This window comes from Berghia stephanieae, chromosome 1 (genome assembly GCF_034508935.2).
Source record: "Berghia stephanieae isolate SIO BIC M18660-M18661 chromosome 1, UCSD_Bste_1.3, whole genome shotgun sequence".
NCBI lineage: Eukaryota > Metazoa > Mollusca > Gastropoda > Nudibranchia > Aeolidiidae > Berghia > Berghia stephanieae.
In genome coordinates this window covers 49,242,619-49,264,457 of record NC_088360.1, presented here as the reverse complement: position 1 = coordinate 49,264,457, position 21,839 = coordinate 49,242,619, and the positions used below count along the sequence as shown (strand labels likewise).

General features: G+C 36.1%; 1 protein-coding gene across 1 annotated transcript; it reads right to left on the bottom strand.

Annotated features, from left to right (window-relative positions):
• Positions 1-390: 390 nt before the first annotated feature.
• On the bottom strand, positions 391-21,816 carry LOC144970786 (EARP and GARP complex-interacting protein 1-like). Its single transcript, XM_078910834.1, has 11 exons — positions 21,589-21,816; positions 14,758-14,832; positions 10,674-10,757; positions 10,169-10,301; positions 8,719-8,872; positions 8,162-8,211; positions 7,776-7,828; positions 6,963-7,099; positions 5,250-5,417; positions 4,524-4,721; positions 391-1,758 (listed from the first exon to the last, which is right to left on the bottom strand). The coding sequence occupies exons 2-11, from the start codon at positions 14,797-14,799 to the stop codon at positions 1,584-1,586; spliced, it is 1,194 nt and encodes a 397-aa protein (XP_078766960.1). The 5' UTR covers positions 14,800-14,832; positions 21,589-21,816; the 3' UTR covers positions 391-1,583.
• Positions 21,817-21,839: the final 23 nt, after the last annotated feature.

Sequence of the window (21,839 nt, the reverse complement as noted above, 5' to 3'; positions counted from 1 at the left end):
CACCACCATGACCAGGGAAAAAGGCCGAGCAATCTCAATCTAGAACAAAGACAAAGAACAACAGGGAAAGGGAAAACAGATATAGGGGAAACAGCAAATGATCTCCACTCAGATTCCAGAATAGGGTTACAAAGTATCATGTTGGGTACGAAAGACAAATTGATGACAGAAGACAGCCTGGACTCCCATACTAAAAAGATAAGAGCCACCAGTTACTCGGCAAGCAATGCATTTTCTCAATCCAGCTCCAAAAATGACTTATGTATATTCCATCTGTACAAATTGATTTTCAAAAGTTGTCTGTCTAGACTTAACATCTGAGTTAAAATACAAAAAAAAAAAAAAAATATAACATAAAATTGTAAAAAATATGAGTCAAGTAAGACAGTATTAGATATTATATATTATTTTAATTTTATGACATTCGTTTTAACATTGGAATGATAAATGTAAAGTTAAACGAAATATCAACTGTGATATAATGGTGATAATAGAAATTGCAGCTTCGTATTAAATTGCTGATTCCTGAGCATAAAAGGTGATGTGTTACAATTAATAGACTTTTTTTTTTTTTGTTTGTTTGTTGCTTTAGGTCTCTTCCAACACAATTGAGGTTATATGAGAGACCGCTGAAACAAAAAAAACAAGCAATCTAACAAAAATAGTACAAATGTCAATCAAAATCATAACCTAAAGATATAAGCTAAATTATAAATAACCAAGAACAAACAGGCAGAGGATTTACAGGAAAAAAAATATCCCCTGTCAAAAATACAATCACAAACCAAAGAAGCAGGATAGGCTAGTAAAGAGAAGAAGAAACGACATCACTATCGGATCGTACACCCATGCGAACATCATAGGTATATGATTCAAGGGTGATGCTCCCATCCAACCACCCGCATTAATAGACTTATAAAGCCAGAATAGACAGTAAGAATTAACAGCTAACCTACGTACAGGTTTGAGCATTATCAAGGAGATCTAATAATAGAAGGGGTCCCGATAGCTCAGCTGGTAGAGTACTCACTTCAAACATAAAGGGACCGAGATCAATCCCTGGTGAAGTCGAGATCTTCTTCAGACCCTTCTGTCCAACCAGCAGTGAGTGGGTAGCTGAGTCTGTTACTTTGCGACAGACTAGTATCCTATTAAAAGGATAGCAAGCAATTGCTATTGTCCATTTCACACAATAAAAACTGGGATAAACTCCGGCTCATGAAGGACCATAATAATAGACCCACTGACCAAATCATTGTAGGGAGGCCAAATAAACTCGAAAAAAATTCTGTTGCATTGTGGATTGAGCCAGAAATGTGTGTAAGTCGAGTTGCTATGGCAATAATTCTACTAATTCCCAAGCCACAGTGCTCAATTTTTGGTCCATATGAAAGTATAATTACCGTATTTGACAGTTTGACAATAGTGCTACCTCAGGTTTACTCACAAATGGACTTCAAGCTTTTATCTACTTTTCTATTGCACAATACATCCATAGCAAAAATTTTAAAAATTACATCACATAACAAGCATTTCATTTTTAACATATACATCATTATGAAATATGAAATTTGCAATAGCAGTCAAAGCAATATCTTGTATTTCTCAGAGCGTGGCACCCTGTTGATGACCAATCGCCCATCATAGCTGAGGGAGGCAAAAGTCCAAGGGTCAGCGCTGGACCAATCCACAGCATAAACACTGTCCTCGTGTTCTTCATAGGTTGCTATAACTTTGTCCTCAGCTGGCTCTTGATTTCTTTGGATGAAAAAAAAAAAGAATAAAAGGGAGATAATTCCAATTGAATTATTACAAACTTCATCCTTACATCCTAAAAAACTTAGCAGAGCAGCTAGTAGAACCCCTAACCAAGATATTTAACCAGTCGATGAAAGAAGGAAGACTACCAAGGGAATGGAAAGAAGCTAACGTCACAGCCATATTCAAGAAGGGAGACAGAAAAAATCCAGAAAACTACAGACCAGTGAGCCTGACATCTGTCGTCTGCAAGCTCATGGAACAGCTGATTAGAGAAGAAATGGTTGATCATATGACCAAGAACAAACTATTCAGCAAAGATCAACATGGTTTCATGGCGGGAAGGTCTACAGTAACAAACCTACTTGAAACAATGGATGACTGGACGAGAGACCTGGAATTAGGCAACAATTTAGATGTCATATACCTCGACTTCAGAAAGGCATTTGACAAAGTTCCACACAGGCGCCTAATCAGGAAATTGGAACAATATCAAATTAATGATCAGACAGTCAAATGGGTCCGAGATTTCCTCAAAGATAGAAGACAAAAAGTGATAGTGAATGGAACAGCATCAACGGAGAGACTGGTAACAAGTGGAGTTCCACAAGGAAGTGTACTGGGACCAGTTCTCTTCCTGATTTATATCAATGACTTGCCAGACAATCTATCATCTAAATGTAAAATCTTTGCCGATGATACTAAGCTCTATGGAGTAGCTAATACAGAAGAAGAAAGAAACACCTTACAACAAGATTTGAAAAAGCTTGAAGAATGGTCCGAAATATGGCAGATGGAGTTCAATGTAGATAAATGTGCAGTTCTTCACCTAGGAAAAAACAACAGAGAAGCAAACTATATAATGAAAGAAGAACCCCTGCAGAAATCCAATGGGGAAAAAGACCTAGGAGTATTTATTGATAGGAAGCTAAACTTCAAGAAGCAAATTCAAGATGTTCAATCTAAGGCTAGTAAAACACTCGGAATAGTGAAAAGAAATTTCAAGAATCTGAAAACAAAACACATGACCACCATCTACAAGACTATGGTTAGATCAAAGCTGGAATATGCTAACTGCATATGGTATCCGAAGTTTGAGGGAGACAAAGACTGTTTGGAAAGAGTGCAAAGGAGAGCAACAAAACTTATCACACACCTGAAAGACAAAACCTACTGTGAGAGATTGAAAGAATTAAATCTCCCGACCTTAGATTACAGGAGAAGAAGGGGAGATATGATCCAAACATATAAAATAGTAAAGGGAATAGATAGGGTAGAGGCAGGATTCCTTAAACCAAACAAGAACATTCAGACACGAGGAAACAGCAAGAAACTGAAAAAAGAACGTTTTAAAATAAATGAAAGAAGGAACTTTTTTTCATCTAGAATTGTAAATAACTGGAATAAACTGCAAGAAACCACAGTATCAGCACAAAATTTGAATAAATTCAAAGCAGAGTTGGAGATAAGCAACACCATAGGAAACAAGTTCAATTATAAAAATTGGTCAAATCATTAATAGATGAGGAGGAGCGAAGGAGACTACACCAAGTCTAAAAGCTCTATACAGAGGTATCCAGGTATCCAGGTATTACCATTTCAGCCTCCTATTGCATATGAAATATATTAACATATAAATAGCAGGTTTAAATTAATATTTAAGAGGGCAGATGTTTCCCCATTTGGAGAGGAAATCCATTCACCTGTTGTAATACAATATCAAGTATAAAAACATGGAAAAACCTAAAAAGCTAATGAAATGTAATAAATACTGTATTGAACTGTGTGATTTCACAATTAATCAAGCCCTGAATTGTTACGTCATGGAAATATGTAAAGAATAGTGTGCATGATACAATAAACTATTACTTCTTCTTCTTCGAGGTCATTGTAGTAACCCCTTAAATAGAGGATCCAGACTAAAGTTCACATTTATGAATTCCAGGAAACACACACACACAAACTCACATATTCATTATACACGTTGTGATCATTTCATTTCTGATATTTTTTCCACACTTCCAAGACCCTTTCAAATTCTGTATTGTTTTTAGTTTCTATCAACTCCTGAGGGAGTTCATTCCATAAACGAACGGCAGAGGAAAAGAAAGAGTGTAGGCGGGTGTCTGTTCTTGATGTTTGAATTGATAGTTTGTTATCGTGTCCCCGTGTTAGTCTTGTCTTTTGGTCTAATGTAGTTGGAGAGTTTAATGCTGGTGTTGCCTGTATTTATTTTTTGGAAGGTACATATCTTGTTTCTTTCGCAATGATTTTGCTTTTTTCCAGACCTAAGCTTTCTAAAAGTTTTGTTATGCTATTGTTATATAAATATTCATTATTTATTCTCCTTGCAGCTCTATTTCGTATCATTTCGATCATGTTGATATCAGTTTTGGTGTAGGGATCCCATAGTATGCTTGCAAATTCTAGGATGGGCTTTACAATAGCTTAGTAGACAAGTGTCTGAGTTTTAACGGGACAGCCACTCAGGTTTTGTGTAAAAAAAGTGCTTGTTTTGTTTTCCTTTGATGTTCTATTTAGCGATGCATGATTTCCATTTGAGATTATGGGTGATATTTAGTCCAAGATATCTAGAATATTTGATTTTATCTAATTTTTGGCCATGAAGGTGGTAGTCGTAGTTTAGAAGATGTTTTTTTGTTTGATTCTGTCAGAACATTTCATTTGCTTACGTTGAAGCTCATAAGCCATGACTTGTCCCAAGCTATTCTATCCTTGCTCACCCATCTTCTTGATGTACATACCCTTCATTATAATTGTCTTCAATCCTGTCATTGTCTTCATTATCATAATCATCTTCATCATCCAAATCATCTTTTTCCACTAGTCGACCATAAGGCTCCGATGACAAAGATACCACACTGTTGAGGATCACACGGCTATCACTACTAGAGGTTAGGACAAGCTGGTCATGAAAGTGATTATATCGAACTGACCAAACCCTGGAGAATCAAAATACAATGAGTAGAAAAATACAATCATAAGCATCACAGTCACAGTAGTTTATATAAGAGTACAGTACTTGTTGGAATCTAGCACACACTCGGGAGAAGCCAAAAAGCATGCTACAATCCAAGTGTGTCGAAATCTGATGCCCATGATTGATTATATACATATAAAATGTGACAACCCAGCTCCAGCGCACCGTATTGCAGAGTGTGCTAGAATCCAGTGAGTACTACACTGAAAAGTAATTGTGATACAGAGTTGGGAGGAATAGTGTCTAATAGTTGCAGGCCACTCAGTTCTCTTCAAGTCAGCCCCCCTCCCCTGCACTGATACAAACGAGGAATTCAGCTAATTTAGAACATAATAATTTAAACCCAGTGCCTGACAGCACTCAATAGAGATTAATCCTATTTGTGTTCAAAACTATGTAAATAAATCACTTTCTTTCATCTCATCTCTACTGAAAACATTCCAAACGTTGCATTCAGGGCAAAATAAAAATGTATAGTTATTCAACATACCAATGAGAATGATCAGAGAGAATCTTGAGAGGTTCACTGACATTTCTGGAATCCCAAAATTTCACACGACAGTCGTCACCACAAGAGGCAAAATAATATTGTTTGTTGGGATTGAAGTCTAGATCCCGCACCAACTGACTGTGAGCTGATTCTATCTGAAATGTTTGGCTAGATGTGGGATGGAAATTAGCAAATTTGCATTATTTTCCTCAGAAAAAAATGTAAGCATAAAAGTCTATATCAGTTTGTTACCTTCATATAAAAAGCTATTCTATTTTAAGAAAAGATGTTCTCAAGATGTCTTATATAAACCAATCCTCCATCTTGATTATAATAAAACTGTAAAATCCAGCAAATGCAAATTTCTTGTGTCTTAAAAAACAACATCAGAATTTAAAGAGAGACAAAATTATTCCTCACAAAGACGCAAAATCTGATTATCACTTTCTATACAAATCATCCCTTAAAATGGTATGGAGCATCAACAATAAAACTAATTACAAAATCAAATTCTTTGGTCATTATAATTTTTTTTTAATCACTAATTTATTCTAATATATGTGTGGCAGCCCAGGAAAACCGAACTTAACCTACCAATCTAAGAAAATTCGATATTAGTTGCATCATGACGCTCATGCATGCTGAATATTTTGCAGTTTATTCTCTCTTGATATCTTAATTAGACTTATAGATATCTCGTTTCATAGAAGCTGAGGTCATAAAACATGAAACTGGGAAAATGGCGTGCTTATATGAGAACTATTTTTGCAATTATTTTTATCAACATCGAACGATGCGCACATTTTCCAAGCCTTGGAATGTGTAGTAAATTCATACACATTACATTTCATTGAGTAGTTGCTGTTTTGACCTATATATAAATATATCAATATTTCAGCCTTGCATTTGCTGTTGATGTGATAGTAGGATGATTAAATTACTTATTTCAAGCATTTATAATTTGATCTGAATGATTTCCACACTTTTGATAGGTAATTAAGATTAGATGATTTTTAAACTGAAAACTTGAGTTTTTGGGTTTACAACTGTTTTCCCCTGTATCTCAGTTTTACTTTGTGTGACTTTGACCAGATTTTCCTTGGCCATCACACATATTGGTAAATAAACCAGAGGGTAAAATTCGACAATTTTGTCCATTTGGGTCTTGTCAAAGTAGATGTTTGAATGCATACCCCTGTTTAATATTAGTTTATCAGCAAGAGCAATGGTCAGCTCTAACTGCATTTGATCCAGTTAACTACTATAAGTGGATTAGACTGGGCTTAAGCAAACCAAATGTTTTAAAGAAAAAGATGTCACTTTAAAACGTTTCAAGTACCTAGCACAATATTTAGAGTCATCAATTATTTTTCACCCATTCGATATTTGCCTGTGGAATATTTTACCATAAAAATGTTGCAACAACAAATTTAGAAATATTTAAAAGAACTGTGGTGCATTTGGACTTCAACATTGTGATATTTGCAACTATAAGTCAAGGGAGAAGAGCAACATAATGTTTTGTGTGATGAATACAGCTATAATAGCAATACTATCTGTAGATAGCAGGTCTTTATTCAGGGTTGCCAATTCAAGAGATAAAATTCACTGTACTTTTACGAGAGCACATCCACTGACTCCTTTCTGAGTTCTGAACTGAAAATTGGCAATCATGTTTAGTAAAACAATTTTTCATTTTAAACAATCACTAACCTCATACTTCTAAGATCCCATCCCTTGATGGATGTGTCATTAGCGGTCGCAATTTGATGACAGTTGTGATGAGGATTCCAGCGGCCACACATCAATCGGGGATGGCCTTTACCTTCTATACTAGTACAGCTGGTCATCTGATAATCAATGACACAAGAATTTTATTTTTTTGAAAATCAAATTCAAACCCATTATCAATTCAATGTAAAGCCCTTATCTTCTACTTCAAACTATATACTAAAGTTTGGACAATTGCATGTATCGTACACATATTTTAATTCCTACTTTTTTTATGTTTAAAACAATACAAACCAACAAACAACAACATCAAACAAACTTAGCATCATTGAAATATTTAAACCAAAAATTAAAAAAATAAATAGATAAGCACTGATGATAATAGTAATTTTAATTAATTGATAAATAATAATAATAATAATAATAATAATAATAATAATAATAATAATATATAATAATAATAATAATAATAATAATAATAATAATAATAATAATAATAATAATAATAATAATATTTATAATAATAATATGAATATGAATAATAATAATTATTATTATTATTATAATTATCATTATAATTGCTCGAGAGAGAGAGAGAGAGAGAGAGAGAGAGAGAGAGAGAGAGAGAGAGAGAGAGAGAGGAGAGGGAGAGGAGAGAGAGAGAGAGAGAGAGAGGAGAGAGAGAGAGAGAGAGAGAGAGAGGAGAGAGAGAGAGAGAGAGAAGAGAGAGAGAGAGAGAGAGAGAGAGGAAGAAGAGAGGAGAGAGAGAAGAGGAGAAGGAAAGCAATTATGTACCTTGCAGAAGAATGAGTTTGTGTCAAATCCCAGTCTGATTTGTCTCACAGAACCTAGACGTTATGGATGTTCAGTGGGATATGATAATGATCTATTGTTGTCATGATTTTTCCATGTATCCTGGATTTGTGTTGTTTTAAGTTGTTGCTTTCATTTTTTTTTTTCTTTTTCAATTCAATTTTTTAAAACCACTTCTATTTGAAAAACAATCCTGTAATTATTATCTAAGTCTAATACTACCTATTTAATACTATTTAATACTACCTATTAGTAATCTTCTCCACCCGTTGACGGATTCAAGAATCCTTGCATCATTGATGACTTGATTTGTCCTCATTCATCTCATCTTAATCATTTACTTTATTGTTGAACTGAGACGCACTTACATTCAGCTACCAGGGGATAGAATTGGTTGTCTCCAAAAAGATGTGATATTCTTCAGATTATTTAAAAGCAATGTCTTAAGAAATGGTACTTTACAAACATTATCAAACTCTATTCAGATGAGAATGGATAACGGCAGTGAGCAGTGGCTGAATTGTTTAAAAAATGTTTATCAAAAAAACATGCAACATGTTGTAAGATAAGAAATCAAAATGAATTTCGATATTGCCTGCTGAGTAGTATTAAAGAAAATTTGGTAATTGTGTATTTTTGATTAAATAAAGACATCTTGTGTCTATACTGAAACAAGACAATCACGTTGTGAGCCATAGAAAATATCCGATTTACTTTTAGTAGAAACAGAAAACCTGAATCTTAAAAGGTTAAGTCGTAGTCTATTTGTTCTTTTTAGCATTGAGAGATACATTGAGCATGACACTATTAGAGGAAATGGACTATATATTTTATTATTTCAAGAGGATGACATTAGTCAGCATATCACTTATCTAAGAGATGCTATAGAAAAATCTTTGTGTTTTAAAAAAAAAAAAACGAGTACCTTTTAATGTCGCTGTGCTCATCCCCTTTTAGATAACAGACCAGATTGAGATGTGGATGTGAGCTTGAGCTGTCATCCCCAATAGGGCTGGGAGGATCATGAGTACTAGGTAATGACCACACTGCTGACTGTAGTACTGATTTGGTGTCACTTGCTGAAATCATTTACATTCATTTAACAAGAGGCAAAAATATATATCACATGAAAGTTAGTGATGTTTAAATAAATTGTCTTTTAGGTGCTTTGAAAAAAACAAATTTAATATTTAATATTCATACATTCATCAATAAGCTACGCAGAGAGCATAGGAACATTAAACAACAATATATCATTCTTGCAAAAGTGGTGTCCTGCTAACTCTTTTAGATGGATCAAAATGCTAAAGAAAGACAGAAAGAGACGTTAATATATTGTCAAAACTGGATGACTTAGAAATACACTAAATATTTTCTGTCCAAACAAAATTGTTAATGGATATGGATCATATTTTAAAAAGTTAGCGTAAAAGAGATTATTCTTTACGAAAATGAAGTCAAGAGGGATAGGACATATCATGAGGGAGCATGAAAGGGATATCATGAAGAAAAACTTGCATTGAACTCCAGAAGATAACAGAGTGAGAGAAAGACCCAGAACAACTTGGAGCTGCTCAGTGGGGGCAAAAATGGATGAATGACTACCTATAAACTGGGACTTACAAATAATGGATTATATCTCACAAACTTATGTTATGAAAGACTTAAAGTGTTGTTCACAGTTATACTCCAAACATATAGGCAAATTAAAACCATGATTGAAACAAGATGACGAAAAAGGTCATCACTGAAAATCATGACAGTTGTTGGGTCGAGGTAGAGAAAATTGCTTAGAAATAAATGGACAGCATACTTCAATACAATTCACTGTCCTACTAATACCGCTGATGGTTTATATCAAGATATTGGCTGTAGCAGAAATGAAAAAGAGAAAGGATTTAAAAATATAATTCTGAGCATTAATATTAGTGTTGAAATTTAAGTAAGTAAATTTTAATTCCACTATAACCTAGTTTCGTCTATATCGTCAATATATTCTTCACTTGTCAAATAATTAATTTGTACAGTTGATGATTGATGATTCCCTGAGGCAAATATTTATGGGAACATTGAGTCAGAATTCAGTAATGAGGCCTGCAGGCCAAGAACATTTGTTAAGTCAACCTTTCACTTCAAACCAAATGACAAATCACAATCAAAATCCTTATTGTCCTTAGTTGATACATTGCCCTCATTAGTATTGGTATATTGCACATCATAATTTTTTAAGGACCGTTTTGATTACTTTACAATTTTTTCAATAAATTAAAGTCTATGTCAACATATATGAAGCTTTTGTTTCTTTTTGTTTATGGGAAGTTGAAGCGTAATGAAACTTTATAGTATACCTATGAAACTAATTCATTATTACTTACTTTTATTATAACATGTTGCAAAAAGGGAGGAGTCAAAAGTGGATGCACTCATACTCCAAATCTCCCCTTCTCTGTGCAAGTAGATTGTCTTGTTAATCACATTATTTTCATCGTCGAAATCAATAAAATGAACCTGGCGTTTAAAAATGCAAAGATGAAAAATGTACTCCATAATAATGAAATTGAGGAAGGATGTAATGCTAATTCCACTGAAATGATGTGAATATTTCATGATCATCTAAAATGTGGTAAGTTATTTTGTGTGCATTTTAAAATTAATTAGTTCAGTATTGAAACAAAATATCCGCAATTGAATTGGATAGCGACAATATCTAACAAATTTTAAACATAAAACAATAGTTATGAATTGTTTAAGCAGAGATATATCAAAGCATACCATTGCATAGAAACAAATCTAACATTTTCATTCAACCCAAAAATAATGTAATAAAAAGCTTACTGCAAAATAAATAAACAAAAGACATGTTAACATAACGTGCATCACCTGATTCTCGGCTCTTAAAGATTGTGTTCCAACAAGGAAATGAATAGTGTCTGTTTCTGCTTCTTGGGCACACAAAGACCTTGCCTGAAACGAAATAAATGATCTTTTAATTTGAATTTGAATCTCTGGCTTAATTGTTGACATTCTTATTGAACGTGAAATTATACAAATCTGAAAAGGAAAAAATAATTAATTAAATCTCTATAAGTTGAATTCAATATTTTAAATCATTCAAAACAAAAACTTTTTTTTAAAAATCAGGCCAGATATAGATAATCAAAGAAACAAGATTTTCAAAAAATTTATCATTACATGCCGATGTGCACTTATTTGCAGGTCTGGTAACTCAATTTATTATGGGCTCATTGTTGTATTGGAAATCTCAAAAAATGACGCAAAATATTGTCCATTACAACAACAATGTTAAACTAGGCCCATAATTGTGTTCAGATGTCAGACCAGCAAATGTACACGTCGTTACAACCCTGTCATTTTTTGTCTATTAAATGCTTTGTGACACAAGCATGCATTAGAAATCCATAAACACGCAAATCATGAGTCATCAATTGTGGTTTATGATCAGTGTTGAAAGTGATGACGTAATTACATAACTAGGTAGAGAGAGAGAGAGAGAGAGAGAGAGAGAGAGAGAGAGAGAGAGAGAGAGAGAGAGAGAGAGAGAGAGAGAGAGAGAGAGAGAGAGAGAGAGAGAGGGCGAGTAAAACCTTCCCCCCTGACCCACGCTCATGAAGTCAGGTTGAAATAGGTGATAGTTGACATTTTCAACTCAATTCAACGGTTTTGCTTTCACTTTCATTCTTCTTAATTTCAACAAATTCCTTGTTTGATGAAAGGTTGTGGATAAGAAGGAGTGTAATAATAAGATTAAAGTGAAAATCTTAAATTAAAACTTCTGCCAATTTTGCCTTGGGGTCGACTCCATAAACGTGATTTAATCCTATATAATATCTTATGGGTGCTCAGTCATCCTACATTTATATATCCTTGACAGTGTTGTCCCATATTACACATTTTAGTACTTTGTTGGTGAATTTACATAGATGAGCTAACATGGAATAATATAGCATGTATTATTTCTGAACAGTAGAAAATTGTAAAGGCTGCCTGTTTGTTATTTCTGGACTAACTTTTGTAAATAAAACTGTTTGCTTTCTTTGGCTTATGCCAACTAGTCTGCAACCATCAATTCAATGGACCCTTTCAAGTGCCTGGCTTTCATCCCCGCCCCCCACCCTCCTGGTTCAATACTGATAATATGTTTTCATAAAATAGAAAAATGGAATAACAAAACTCTTTAAAAAAATCATGGTAATATCCAAAATTTAACAACTCGAAACCAGTATTAATATATTTCATTTACCCTCTTCTCCTTACACTTCAAAATCGAGTTATAATTAATTAACAACCCCTATTTCCTTTCTATCAATACCACTACAGTGTAGCACATTATCAACATAGCAGAGTTAGCAGGAGATAGAAAGAACAATTGAGGCCTTTGAGATGTGGGTATACCGAAGAATTCTGAGAGTACCATGGACCAGAAAGAAATCAAACATTCTGGTTCTTATTAATGCAGGCCAAAGGTCCAGAAAACTGTTGGAATGAGAAAACTGACTTATTATGGACACATCCGGAGACACCATCCAAAAATCAATGCTACGAGGGCTCTTTCAGAAATAACCGAAAAATGCCCATTGCTCAGCAACCAGTGGAGATTTTTTAATTCTGTAAACGACATGATATTCCTTATTTCCTTACGGATATTCCCAGAAATTATGAAGTGCATAATTTTGCTACAATGAATTTCTAGACGATTTTAAAGATGGCGGCCCACCTTGAAACTTGGTCAAAGGAGGAAATCAGAGCTGTCATACGTTTTTTGAACGCCAAAAGTCTGAATCCTACCGAAATTCATAAAGAACTTCAGAGTGTATATGGTGAGCATGTTATAAGCTATACACAAGTCTATCACTGGTGTAATTTATTTGAAGCCGGCCATTCCGACTTGACAGACAGGGAAGGGAGAGGGCGTTCGATAACTGTGACGTCAGAAGACAATGTGAGCGAGTTGATGAGCTTATTCGTCAAGACAGGAGGTTGAAACTTCATGAAATTGCAAGCAGTCTTGAAATTTCGGAAACTTATGCTCATAGTACTGTATTTGATGAACTTGGCTACAGAAAAGTCAGCGCAAGATGGGTTCCTAAGCAATTGACAGACAATCATAAAGAACAAAGATTGGACATCTGCAGGGAACTTTTGAGAAGAAGCAAGAGCTCACGCAGGGTTCACGGGCATACTGCCAACGCCGGCGGAGACTTTCTAGGGTACGATGTGACTTTTCTTGACAGCATAGTCACCGGTGATGAGACTTGGTTGCACCATTGCACCCCAGAAACAAAGCAAGATTTGATGACATGGAAACATCCATCCTCACCTGTCGCGAAGAAATTCAAAGTCATGCGGTCAGCAAAGAAAATAATGGGAACTGTTTTCTGGGACAGTCGTGGTGATATTCTGTTCGAAACCTTACAACCTGGAGAAACAATCAATCTGCAAGGTACTGCCGAACTCTTGACAAGCTTAGGGAGGCCATTCGCAGAAAGCGCCCAGGGCAGTTGACCAACGAGGTCATTTTGCAACACGACAACGCTACACCCACACAGCACGAGTGACGCAAGGTTGGCTAGAGAAATATGGATGGGAGATTTTGCCACACCCACCACATAGTCCAGACCTCGCACCATCTGATTATCACCTCTTTGGGCCACTGAAACGTGAGCTGGCAGGAAAGCGCTTTGATGTCGATGAAGAGCTTGTTGACCTGTGCGGAAATGGCTACAAAACCTTGACGGAAATTTCTTCCGAGAGGGTATCTATTCCATGGTGCGGCGTTGGCAGAAGTGTGTCAACAGACTTGGCTGTTACGTAGAGAAATGAAGGACGAGTCAAGGTATGAACACGTGCAAGAATTTTGTTGATAGCATAAAAAACGCTGATTTTACAGGCATTTTTCGGTTAATTATGAAAGAGCCCTCGTACAAGGAAAAGTCGATGGCAGAAAGGCACTGGGCAAACCAATGAAGTCCTGGATAGCAAATGTGGAGGCAACAACTGGCAAAAAGATAATCGACTGCTCGGTAATGGCCCTTGAGCGTGAAGAATGGCGTTCCATGACATTCAACCTCTGTAGGGAGAACTCCGGTAAAGTAAGGTAGAGTTAGCAGTAAGATCTTGACATTGAGTTATGTTAAGGTCGATCTCAGGGAACTTCACTAACAGGCATTCCCTTTCAAACTACTACTCTGCTCAAAAAAATATTATCAATTCAGGAGCTCAATATAGAAAAGCAATAAAGGACTGTATTCTTCTTCTTCCCTCTCTTTTCAGTGCTTGTATCATTTACATCTTTCAGTGAATGTTGAATGACCAAAACATTGACGTCAAGACCTTCCCTGAATTATTGACTTCTACACAAACCAAAACTAGGTTTATATTTGAGTCAAAAAATTTACTGTGTTTTAATTTTCTATTTTTCATTTGCAAATAAAATGTGATGTTCACATACAATAACTACATGAATCATAAAATAATCAAATAAAAAATAGATAGGTCTGCATTTTTTTTTTTTCCATTTTCATTTTGGTGGGGGAGGGGGGTTTAAAAAATTCATGAAACATATAGAGATAAAATATTTTTAATTTCAGTAATGAACTTTATCAAATGGTCTTTAAATATCTTTTTTTTTAAATCATCTTAAATAGATTTATCTATGTGATTAAAAAAAAATGAAATAAAAGCCTTGTAATAAAGGTTCTGCTGGGAACAAATCTCCCGTAAACAGTGCATTAATCAGGATAAAGGGCAAAAGATTAGAAAACTACTTAAATTGAAATAATCAAGGCATTCTCAACAAAAAATGGACACTTAATCAAAGAACTTCCCATCTCTCTCTCTCTCTCTCGCTCTCTCTCTAAATGTTGAAAACACTCTCTAGCACAAGTCATTGTGACAGCGGTTACAGATCACAAGATATTGACACCAATTTAAACCAATATCTAACCTGAAATTCCAGACCATAAATGACAGGTGCGTCGTCTTCCATTTCTTGAGAACAGTAACCTGGACTCTGAACTGCCTAGTAAAAAAAAAAAAAAAATTTATTAAAGTTAATAGCGAATGATCTGTTTAGTTATGTAGATTTTTTTTAAACGGGAAGGGTTTGAAAAAAAGATATTTTGTCTTTGAAAGTTTCCATTATGATTGACTTTAATAATAATAATAAAGCAGATTTGCCAACCTTTGGAAAATGAAATCAGGGACACCCTTGTTCGCAGAACCAGTCAGTACTTTTACAAGTGACTGTTATCCCAACCTCTTTTCAAGAGGAACTTTACAAAGTGGTGGTGGTTGTGATGATGTGGTGGGGGAGGTTATAGTAGTCATGGTAGTAAAGAAATGATGATGTGGTGGTGGTGATTGTAGAAGTAGTGGTAGTGATAATGATGTGGTAGTGGTGGTTGTAGTAGCAGTGGTAGTGATGATGTAGTGAGGGAGGTTATAGCAGTAATGGTTGTAAAGTAATGATGTGGTGGTGGTGGTGGTTGTAGTAGTGGTGGTGGTAATTATGATGAGGTCGTGGCTGTAGTAGTAATGGTAGTGATGTAGTGGTGGTTGTAGTAGTTGTGGTACTATTGATGATGTGATGGCATAGGTTGTAGTAGAGTGGTAGTGATGGTGTGGTGCTGGTGGTTGTAGTAGAAGAGATAGTGATGATGATGTGGTGGTGGTGATTGCAGTAGTGGTGGTAGTAATGATGATGTGGTGGTGGTAGTGATCGTAGTAGTAGTGGCATTGATGATGTGTTGGTGGCTGTAGTAGTGGTGTTATGATGATATAGAGATGATGTGGTGGTGGTTGTAGTAGTAGTCGAGGTAGTGATGATGATGTAAAGATGATGTGGTGATTGTGGTAGTGATGGTTATGGTAATAATGGTAGTGATGATGATGTGGTAGTGGTGGTTGTAGAAGTAGTGGTTAGTGATGTTGTGGTGGAGGTGGTTGTAGTAGCAGTGATAGTGACGATGTAGTATCGAAGGGCTTGAGTTTTATATAGTGCAATATCCACTAAATGTGCTCAAAACACTTAACATGGGGTCCCTGACCAACATCAATACTTAACATTAACATGTAGGACATGACATGGCATGAGACCTGTTAGGCAATATTACAATTCTTTTTCGGACAGAGACAACGCTGTTAACGGCCAGGTACTCATTTTACACCTGGGTACAGTAAGGAAATGTGAGTAAAGAGTCTTTTCCAAGGACTCAACTATGTGCCAAGCGAGGCTCGAACCCAGGACCTTCTGATCCGAAAGCGAGTGTCATACCACAAGACCACATAGCCGCACATAGTGGTGGCTGTAGTAATATTGGTAGTAATGGTTATGTGGGGGTGGTTGTTGTAGTAGTGGTAGGAATGATGAATGATGAAGTGGTGGTGGTGGTTGTAGTAGTGATGATGATGTCGTGATGGTGGTTATAGTAGTAATGGTAGTGATGATGATGATGTAGTGGTAGTGGTGGTGGTAGTAGTAGTAGTGTTCATAATGATGATGTAATGATGGTAGTTGTAGTAGTGGTGGTAATGATCATGTGGTGATGAGTAGTGGTGGTTGCAATAGTGGTGGTAGCTATGATGATGATAATAATTAAATAACAAACGTCACCCAAATTTCTATTTTGCGGATATTGTTTCCCCGACACAACCAAAATTAATTCTTTTTTAATTTTTAAATTCTAAAATGAGAATCCGAGATGCTTGGCAAGTCTGTAGGTGCCCTCAAAAAGATGTCCCCTTATTTTTTGTTTTTAAAACAAAGCATCAAATCGGGGGTTTTTTAGCCCACATCTGTATCTAAATATTTTCCCATTGACTCTTTTCTAAAACCAAACCATTCAATTTTCAAGGAAAATCACAAAGAGTGAACTCATGAATATGACTATGACTTGATGACAAAGAAAAACGGAGTGTCTATCGCAAACATTTGCCAATAGCCAATCAGTAGGCTATTCACAAAGGTTTATCAGGTAATTATACACAGACGCCTTTTTGAAACTCCGCTCCGTTTATCATTTATTCACTTTCGAGAAGTGAAATCAATTGCCATGCACAAATAAGTAAAGTTAATAAAATATCAGTAAAGGTATACCAATTACCCAAATCAGTTGAGATAGTAAATTACAGTAGACTCCGGATAAGACAATGCCCAGGGGAACAAGGGAAAAAATGGACCTAACCGAAAATCAACTTAACCGGAGTGTAACCAAAATGAGCAAAATGCATGTGAACAAAGCAAGCCAATCTAGAATAGGTATGGCCCTTCATGTCACGCCTTTCATTGACGCTGTATGGTCGCGTTGAATTGACCAGAGAAGTAGAGGTCCCGGTAGTGGTCATCACAGGCTCTTTCTTATCCCCAATAACCCCAAGGAGGAATCAGAATAAATAAAAAGCTAAATTTGAGATAAAAAAGCGGAATCAACTTACTGTTATTGACTATGACATGCTTTGCAACAGAAAATATAATAGACAATCCAAAAGTACTCAAATGATAAAATATAATATGTGTAAAAATGTGCAGATTGTGTAAAGACTAAAAAGGGGGTTAAATAATAATAGAGGACACACAGGTACTGGCAGTCTCAGAGCAACAAAGCATGAATGGATGGATTTAACCTTGTCAGGACCCTCCTCCTCCCCCCCCCGCCCCCACCACCCTTCCAACACACACCTAATCAAACATAGGCTCGTGCCAGCACACACACACACACACACCCACAGGGAAAGAAGCTGACTGCCAACACACACCTAATCAAACAAACGCTTGTGTCAGCACACACACACACACACACCCACAGGGAAAGAAGCTGACAGGGAAAGAAGCTGACTGTACGCAATAACATTACCGATTGAAGCCATAGGTCATTGACCTCATATATTTTGGCGTCAACATAATAATAATAATACTTCGGCCAACCCCCCCCCCCCCCCACCCCTCCCAAAAGTAGGTATGATATTATTATCCTGCATCAGCTGCAGACACTTTGAAGGGACTAATCAGACACACAAAATGTGTGTTGATTGACCATAGGAGATGCTGACGAAATAAGCCATAGCTCACTTTTTTTTTTTAAAGAGATATTTTTTAAAAAATTTTCCTCGATTGGAAAGGTGAAAAGCGGAATTTTTGCCTTGAATGTGGAATGTAGACCAATTAAGTGAAACTATTCCGCGAAAAGTGGAAGGGTAGGAGCCTCAAGGTCAAGGTCATGCTTCTTTTAAATCGAGACAGAAATGGCTTGTATGCCAATTTCCTCTGCGATGATTTTCTGTCCCATGCCAGACTTTTCAAATGCATCGACCAGCTGGATCTTTCTTTTCAGCGATAGGTTTGCCATTGTAGTTGTAGACTTGACTTGAATTCTTGATAAAATTGATACTTAATTAGAGGATGGCCTGGGATTAGAACAACAACAACAAAAATCTTGAACATCAAGTTGCGAAGATGTAAAATGTGAGATGGAGAAATCAAAGTTGTTCGATACTGCTTATGTACATTGAGCACGGACGTCAGGCAAAGCACCTACATCACATCGGTGTGCGCCAATCGTTCGCGGATAGTCTTAACCAATGAAAATTCTTACTGGTAGCTTTTTTTAACCGATGGAAATACTTGTTTATTTGTGATTTTATTGTGGTCATGAGTGATAAGAACATCGACTTAAGCGACATCGACTTATGTGGAGTTTTTTTGTTTTTTTACTAATGTTATATAGGAAGAAGGGGGAGGGACCAAGAAAAAAAATCGACTTGAGTAAAAATCGACTTAGGCAACGTCGACGTATCCAGAGTGCACTGTACTATATATAAACATTATGCGTTGGTATTAAAGTGGTTAGTGTGGCCGAATGGGTAAGTCGTCTGTCTAAGAAGTCTTGTCGTAATCGATGCAATGGGTTCAAATCACATCTCCCCCACATATTTTTTGGTTTCCTTTTAATTTTTATTCCCCCCCCCCCCCTCCATTCTTTCTTAGGAATGTTGTTACTGATAAATGACCCACCCCTTTTTTTCATTTAGATCCCACGGAGGCAACATGTCATTGGGATCCAAATAACAATGAAATTATTGGCAGCCGGGACAGGGGGGGGGGGGGGGGGGAATAATGACTAGATTATTGGCACTTCAGAGTAACGACAGCCCATCATAAAGGTTATGTTGCTACAACTACAAGTTATTACAGTATAGGATGTTAAATGTTTTCCATGGTGGGTTACCAGTTACCACAAATTTGTCACGAAAAAAATGGAGCGGAGCTCAAAAAAAGCTTGGGAAATACTGGCCTAACCTGCTAACCTTTCACATTTTAAACTGTTTGCGAATAGCCAGGAAGCTAATGACAAACGTTTGTCAATAGTCATCATTAGTGGCCAAGATAAAGGGTTGATATTTTAATTGTACTCGTCGTCATCACTTACTTTAAAATATGGAAGTGTCTAGGGAGACCAAGATTTTGGTCTCCCTAGCCAAAATTGGCCAATTTGGCTAGGGAGACCAAAATCTTGGTCTCCCTAGCCAAAATGGCTCGTTTTGGCTAGGGAGACCAAGATTTTGGCCCCCCAGCGTAAAACCGTATTTTCGTTTATAGAACTGTTAATTTATGTTAAAGAGGCGAGTTTTTTCTTCTATTTATTCATGGCTTGTCTGTTTTTGTTGCTGTTCTTCTTTCTTTTTTTTCTCTTCATTAAAGGGAGGGGGGGGGGGGGGGGGTTTTTTTTAGGTAATAATCACCCCTCCCCACCAACATGAAAAAAATGTCAGAGAAGAGATTGCAAGTTATCGGCGGTCGTCCACACAAAATTTAATTTTTATTTTTTTAACAATATTTTTAGATTTTTGCTAGGAAGACACGATTTTGGTTGAGTTGAGTACAATGCAGTACAATGATAAATACAAAGCCTTTGTTTGTAAAGGGTTTTATGGAGAAAATAGGATAGTTTTAAAAACATAATCCAAGTTCTGCGGCTTTTTCTCTTTGATCTCGTATCATGGTCTCCCCTGCGCCCAACACGTTCGTCGTTTGTCCCCCCCCCTCCCCCCACCTTCCCCCGTCATAGGTTTATAATTTTCTATCCGTGGACAGAGATCCGCATGCACTATTATCTAATATTAAATGACACTGACCCTGCCCCACCCCTAACACATGGTAGGATGAGGCCTGAGGTAGTCTCCACTCTATCGTCGTTCTTTGTTCCTTGTGAGCTGACGCCGACAGCAGATCTTAGTTTTTTTTAAGTTCAACTGAATGTCTCAGTAGAAAATAGGGACGTTTTTAAAAAGTGAGTCTGCCTATACCACTGGTTCGTTGGATCTGAGACTGAGTCTGAGATAAGTTCGTTTGAGAAGAGTTTTTTTCACTAAGGTCAATGAAAAGAAGAGAAGAAAATTTTTTTTAAAAGAGGGCGGGGGGGGAAGAGTTTCTCTGTTCACAGAATTTAGTTGTACGTTGAGTCCGAATTGTTTATTGTATATTATTGAAGCCTGTGGGGGCGATCCACAAACAACCGAAATGTTGGGTGCAAGGGAGACAAGGCCGCCGCCAACTTTACTCGGGAGGCCAAAATCACGGTCTATCATGCCGAAATTGAAATTTTAAAAAGAGTACAAAAATAAATTTCCTATGGGGGGGGGGGGGGGGGGGGTAGAGGTATGATAATAATGTTAGTTACAAACAAACCAATATATAAAAAAAGAACCCCAAAAAAATAAACACACAAAAAAATCCACAACATGAAGAAGCAGTTCTATAAATGAATACACGGTTAACCTAGCAAAAATCTAAAAATATTGTCTTAAAAAAATTAAATTAAAATTTGTGTGGGCGACCGGCCGATAACTTGCAATCTCTTTTTTTTTTTTTTTTTGTCTTTTCTGACATTTTTTTGGTGTGGGGTGGGGAGACATGATTATAGCTAAAGAGCCAAAAAAAAAAATAAAATAAAAAGCAAGAACTGCAACAACAACAAAAAAAGAACAAACAGGCAAGCAATAAATAAAAGAAGAAAAAACTCGTCTCTTTAACATAAAGAAACAGTTCTATAAACGAAAATACAGTTTTACGCTTACGCCTGGAGACCAAAATCTTGGTCTCCCTAGCCCTCTAGACTAGGTACTTTGGTAAACGTCCATTTGGCCCTCCAGCAGGGAGCCGATAAATGGCCTAGTGGCTGTGACCCGATTTTTTTGACTTTTGAGTGATGGGTCTCAGAAAAAGTTCCATAGATTTTTTGTTTATGGATGGATTTTAATGATTGATGTCTTATTTTCTTCAGGAGAAATTACTCTATCGTTTGGTGTAGTTTATTTTAAAATCAATGACAATTTAGTATAACTTTTGATTATGGATAAAATAGGGTATAATTTAGCTTTGGATAATTAAAAGATTAGAACTTGGTAAATCAAAATTTCATGCTGGCTCGTTTATTTAACATCTTAACTTTTATATAAAATTAAATTCAGGGCAAAGTTGTATACCGCATCCATGAAATTCGTTCCAGCAAAATCCTTACTCAAATATTAGCGGCCATTTTAGACCAGTTTTGAAATCCAAATGGTGGTTACTACCGGAAATGCAACACTTTTCAGGTCACAAAGTCCGATAGAAGACCATTTTTCAGCCTTTAAACTAACATAACTTTTCTTCTGCTTATCTGATTTTCACAATTTTGGTATCATTAGAATCGTGTTGAAAAGCACTTAAAAATGATATAGATTTCATTGAGCTCAATCCAATTTGAATTTTTTACCAAAGTACCTATCTAGACTCTACCTTAAAATATAAAAAGTCCAAATGTAGATTAATTTAGGGTTGGCACTGATTTTATATACGTATCAGTAGCATCTGCACTCTCTCTACTCTTTTAATAATAGTTGGTCGTAAAGCACCCAAAATTAATTAGGTAACTCAAAATATACCAAAAAAAATCAACAAACAAGAAGTTAGTATCTCGGCTATTTAGAAGACGTCTAGACAAACATTGACTGCCTGTGATAGGGTGGCAGTAATAGCAGTTTCCCAGA

What these genes read in the sequence shown, in the direction of transcription:
- LOC144970786 (XM_078910834.1), bottom strand. Translation starts at nt 14,799, where the DNA reads ATGGAAGACGACGCACCTGTCATTTATGGTCTGGAATTTCAG. An exon ending in TTTATGGTCTGGAATTTCAG is followed by an intron (nt 10,758 to 14,757) that starts GTTAGATATTGG and finishes ATTTCGTTTCAG; the next exon opens with GCAAGGTCTTTGTGTGCCCA. An exon ending in CTTTAAGAGCCGAGAATCAG is followed by an intron (nt 10,302 to 10,673) that starts GTGATGCACGTT and finishes TTTAAACGCCAG; the next exon opens with GTTCATTTTATTGATTTCGA.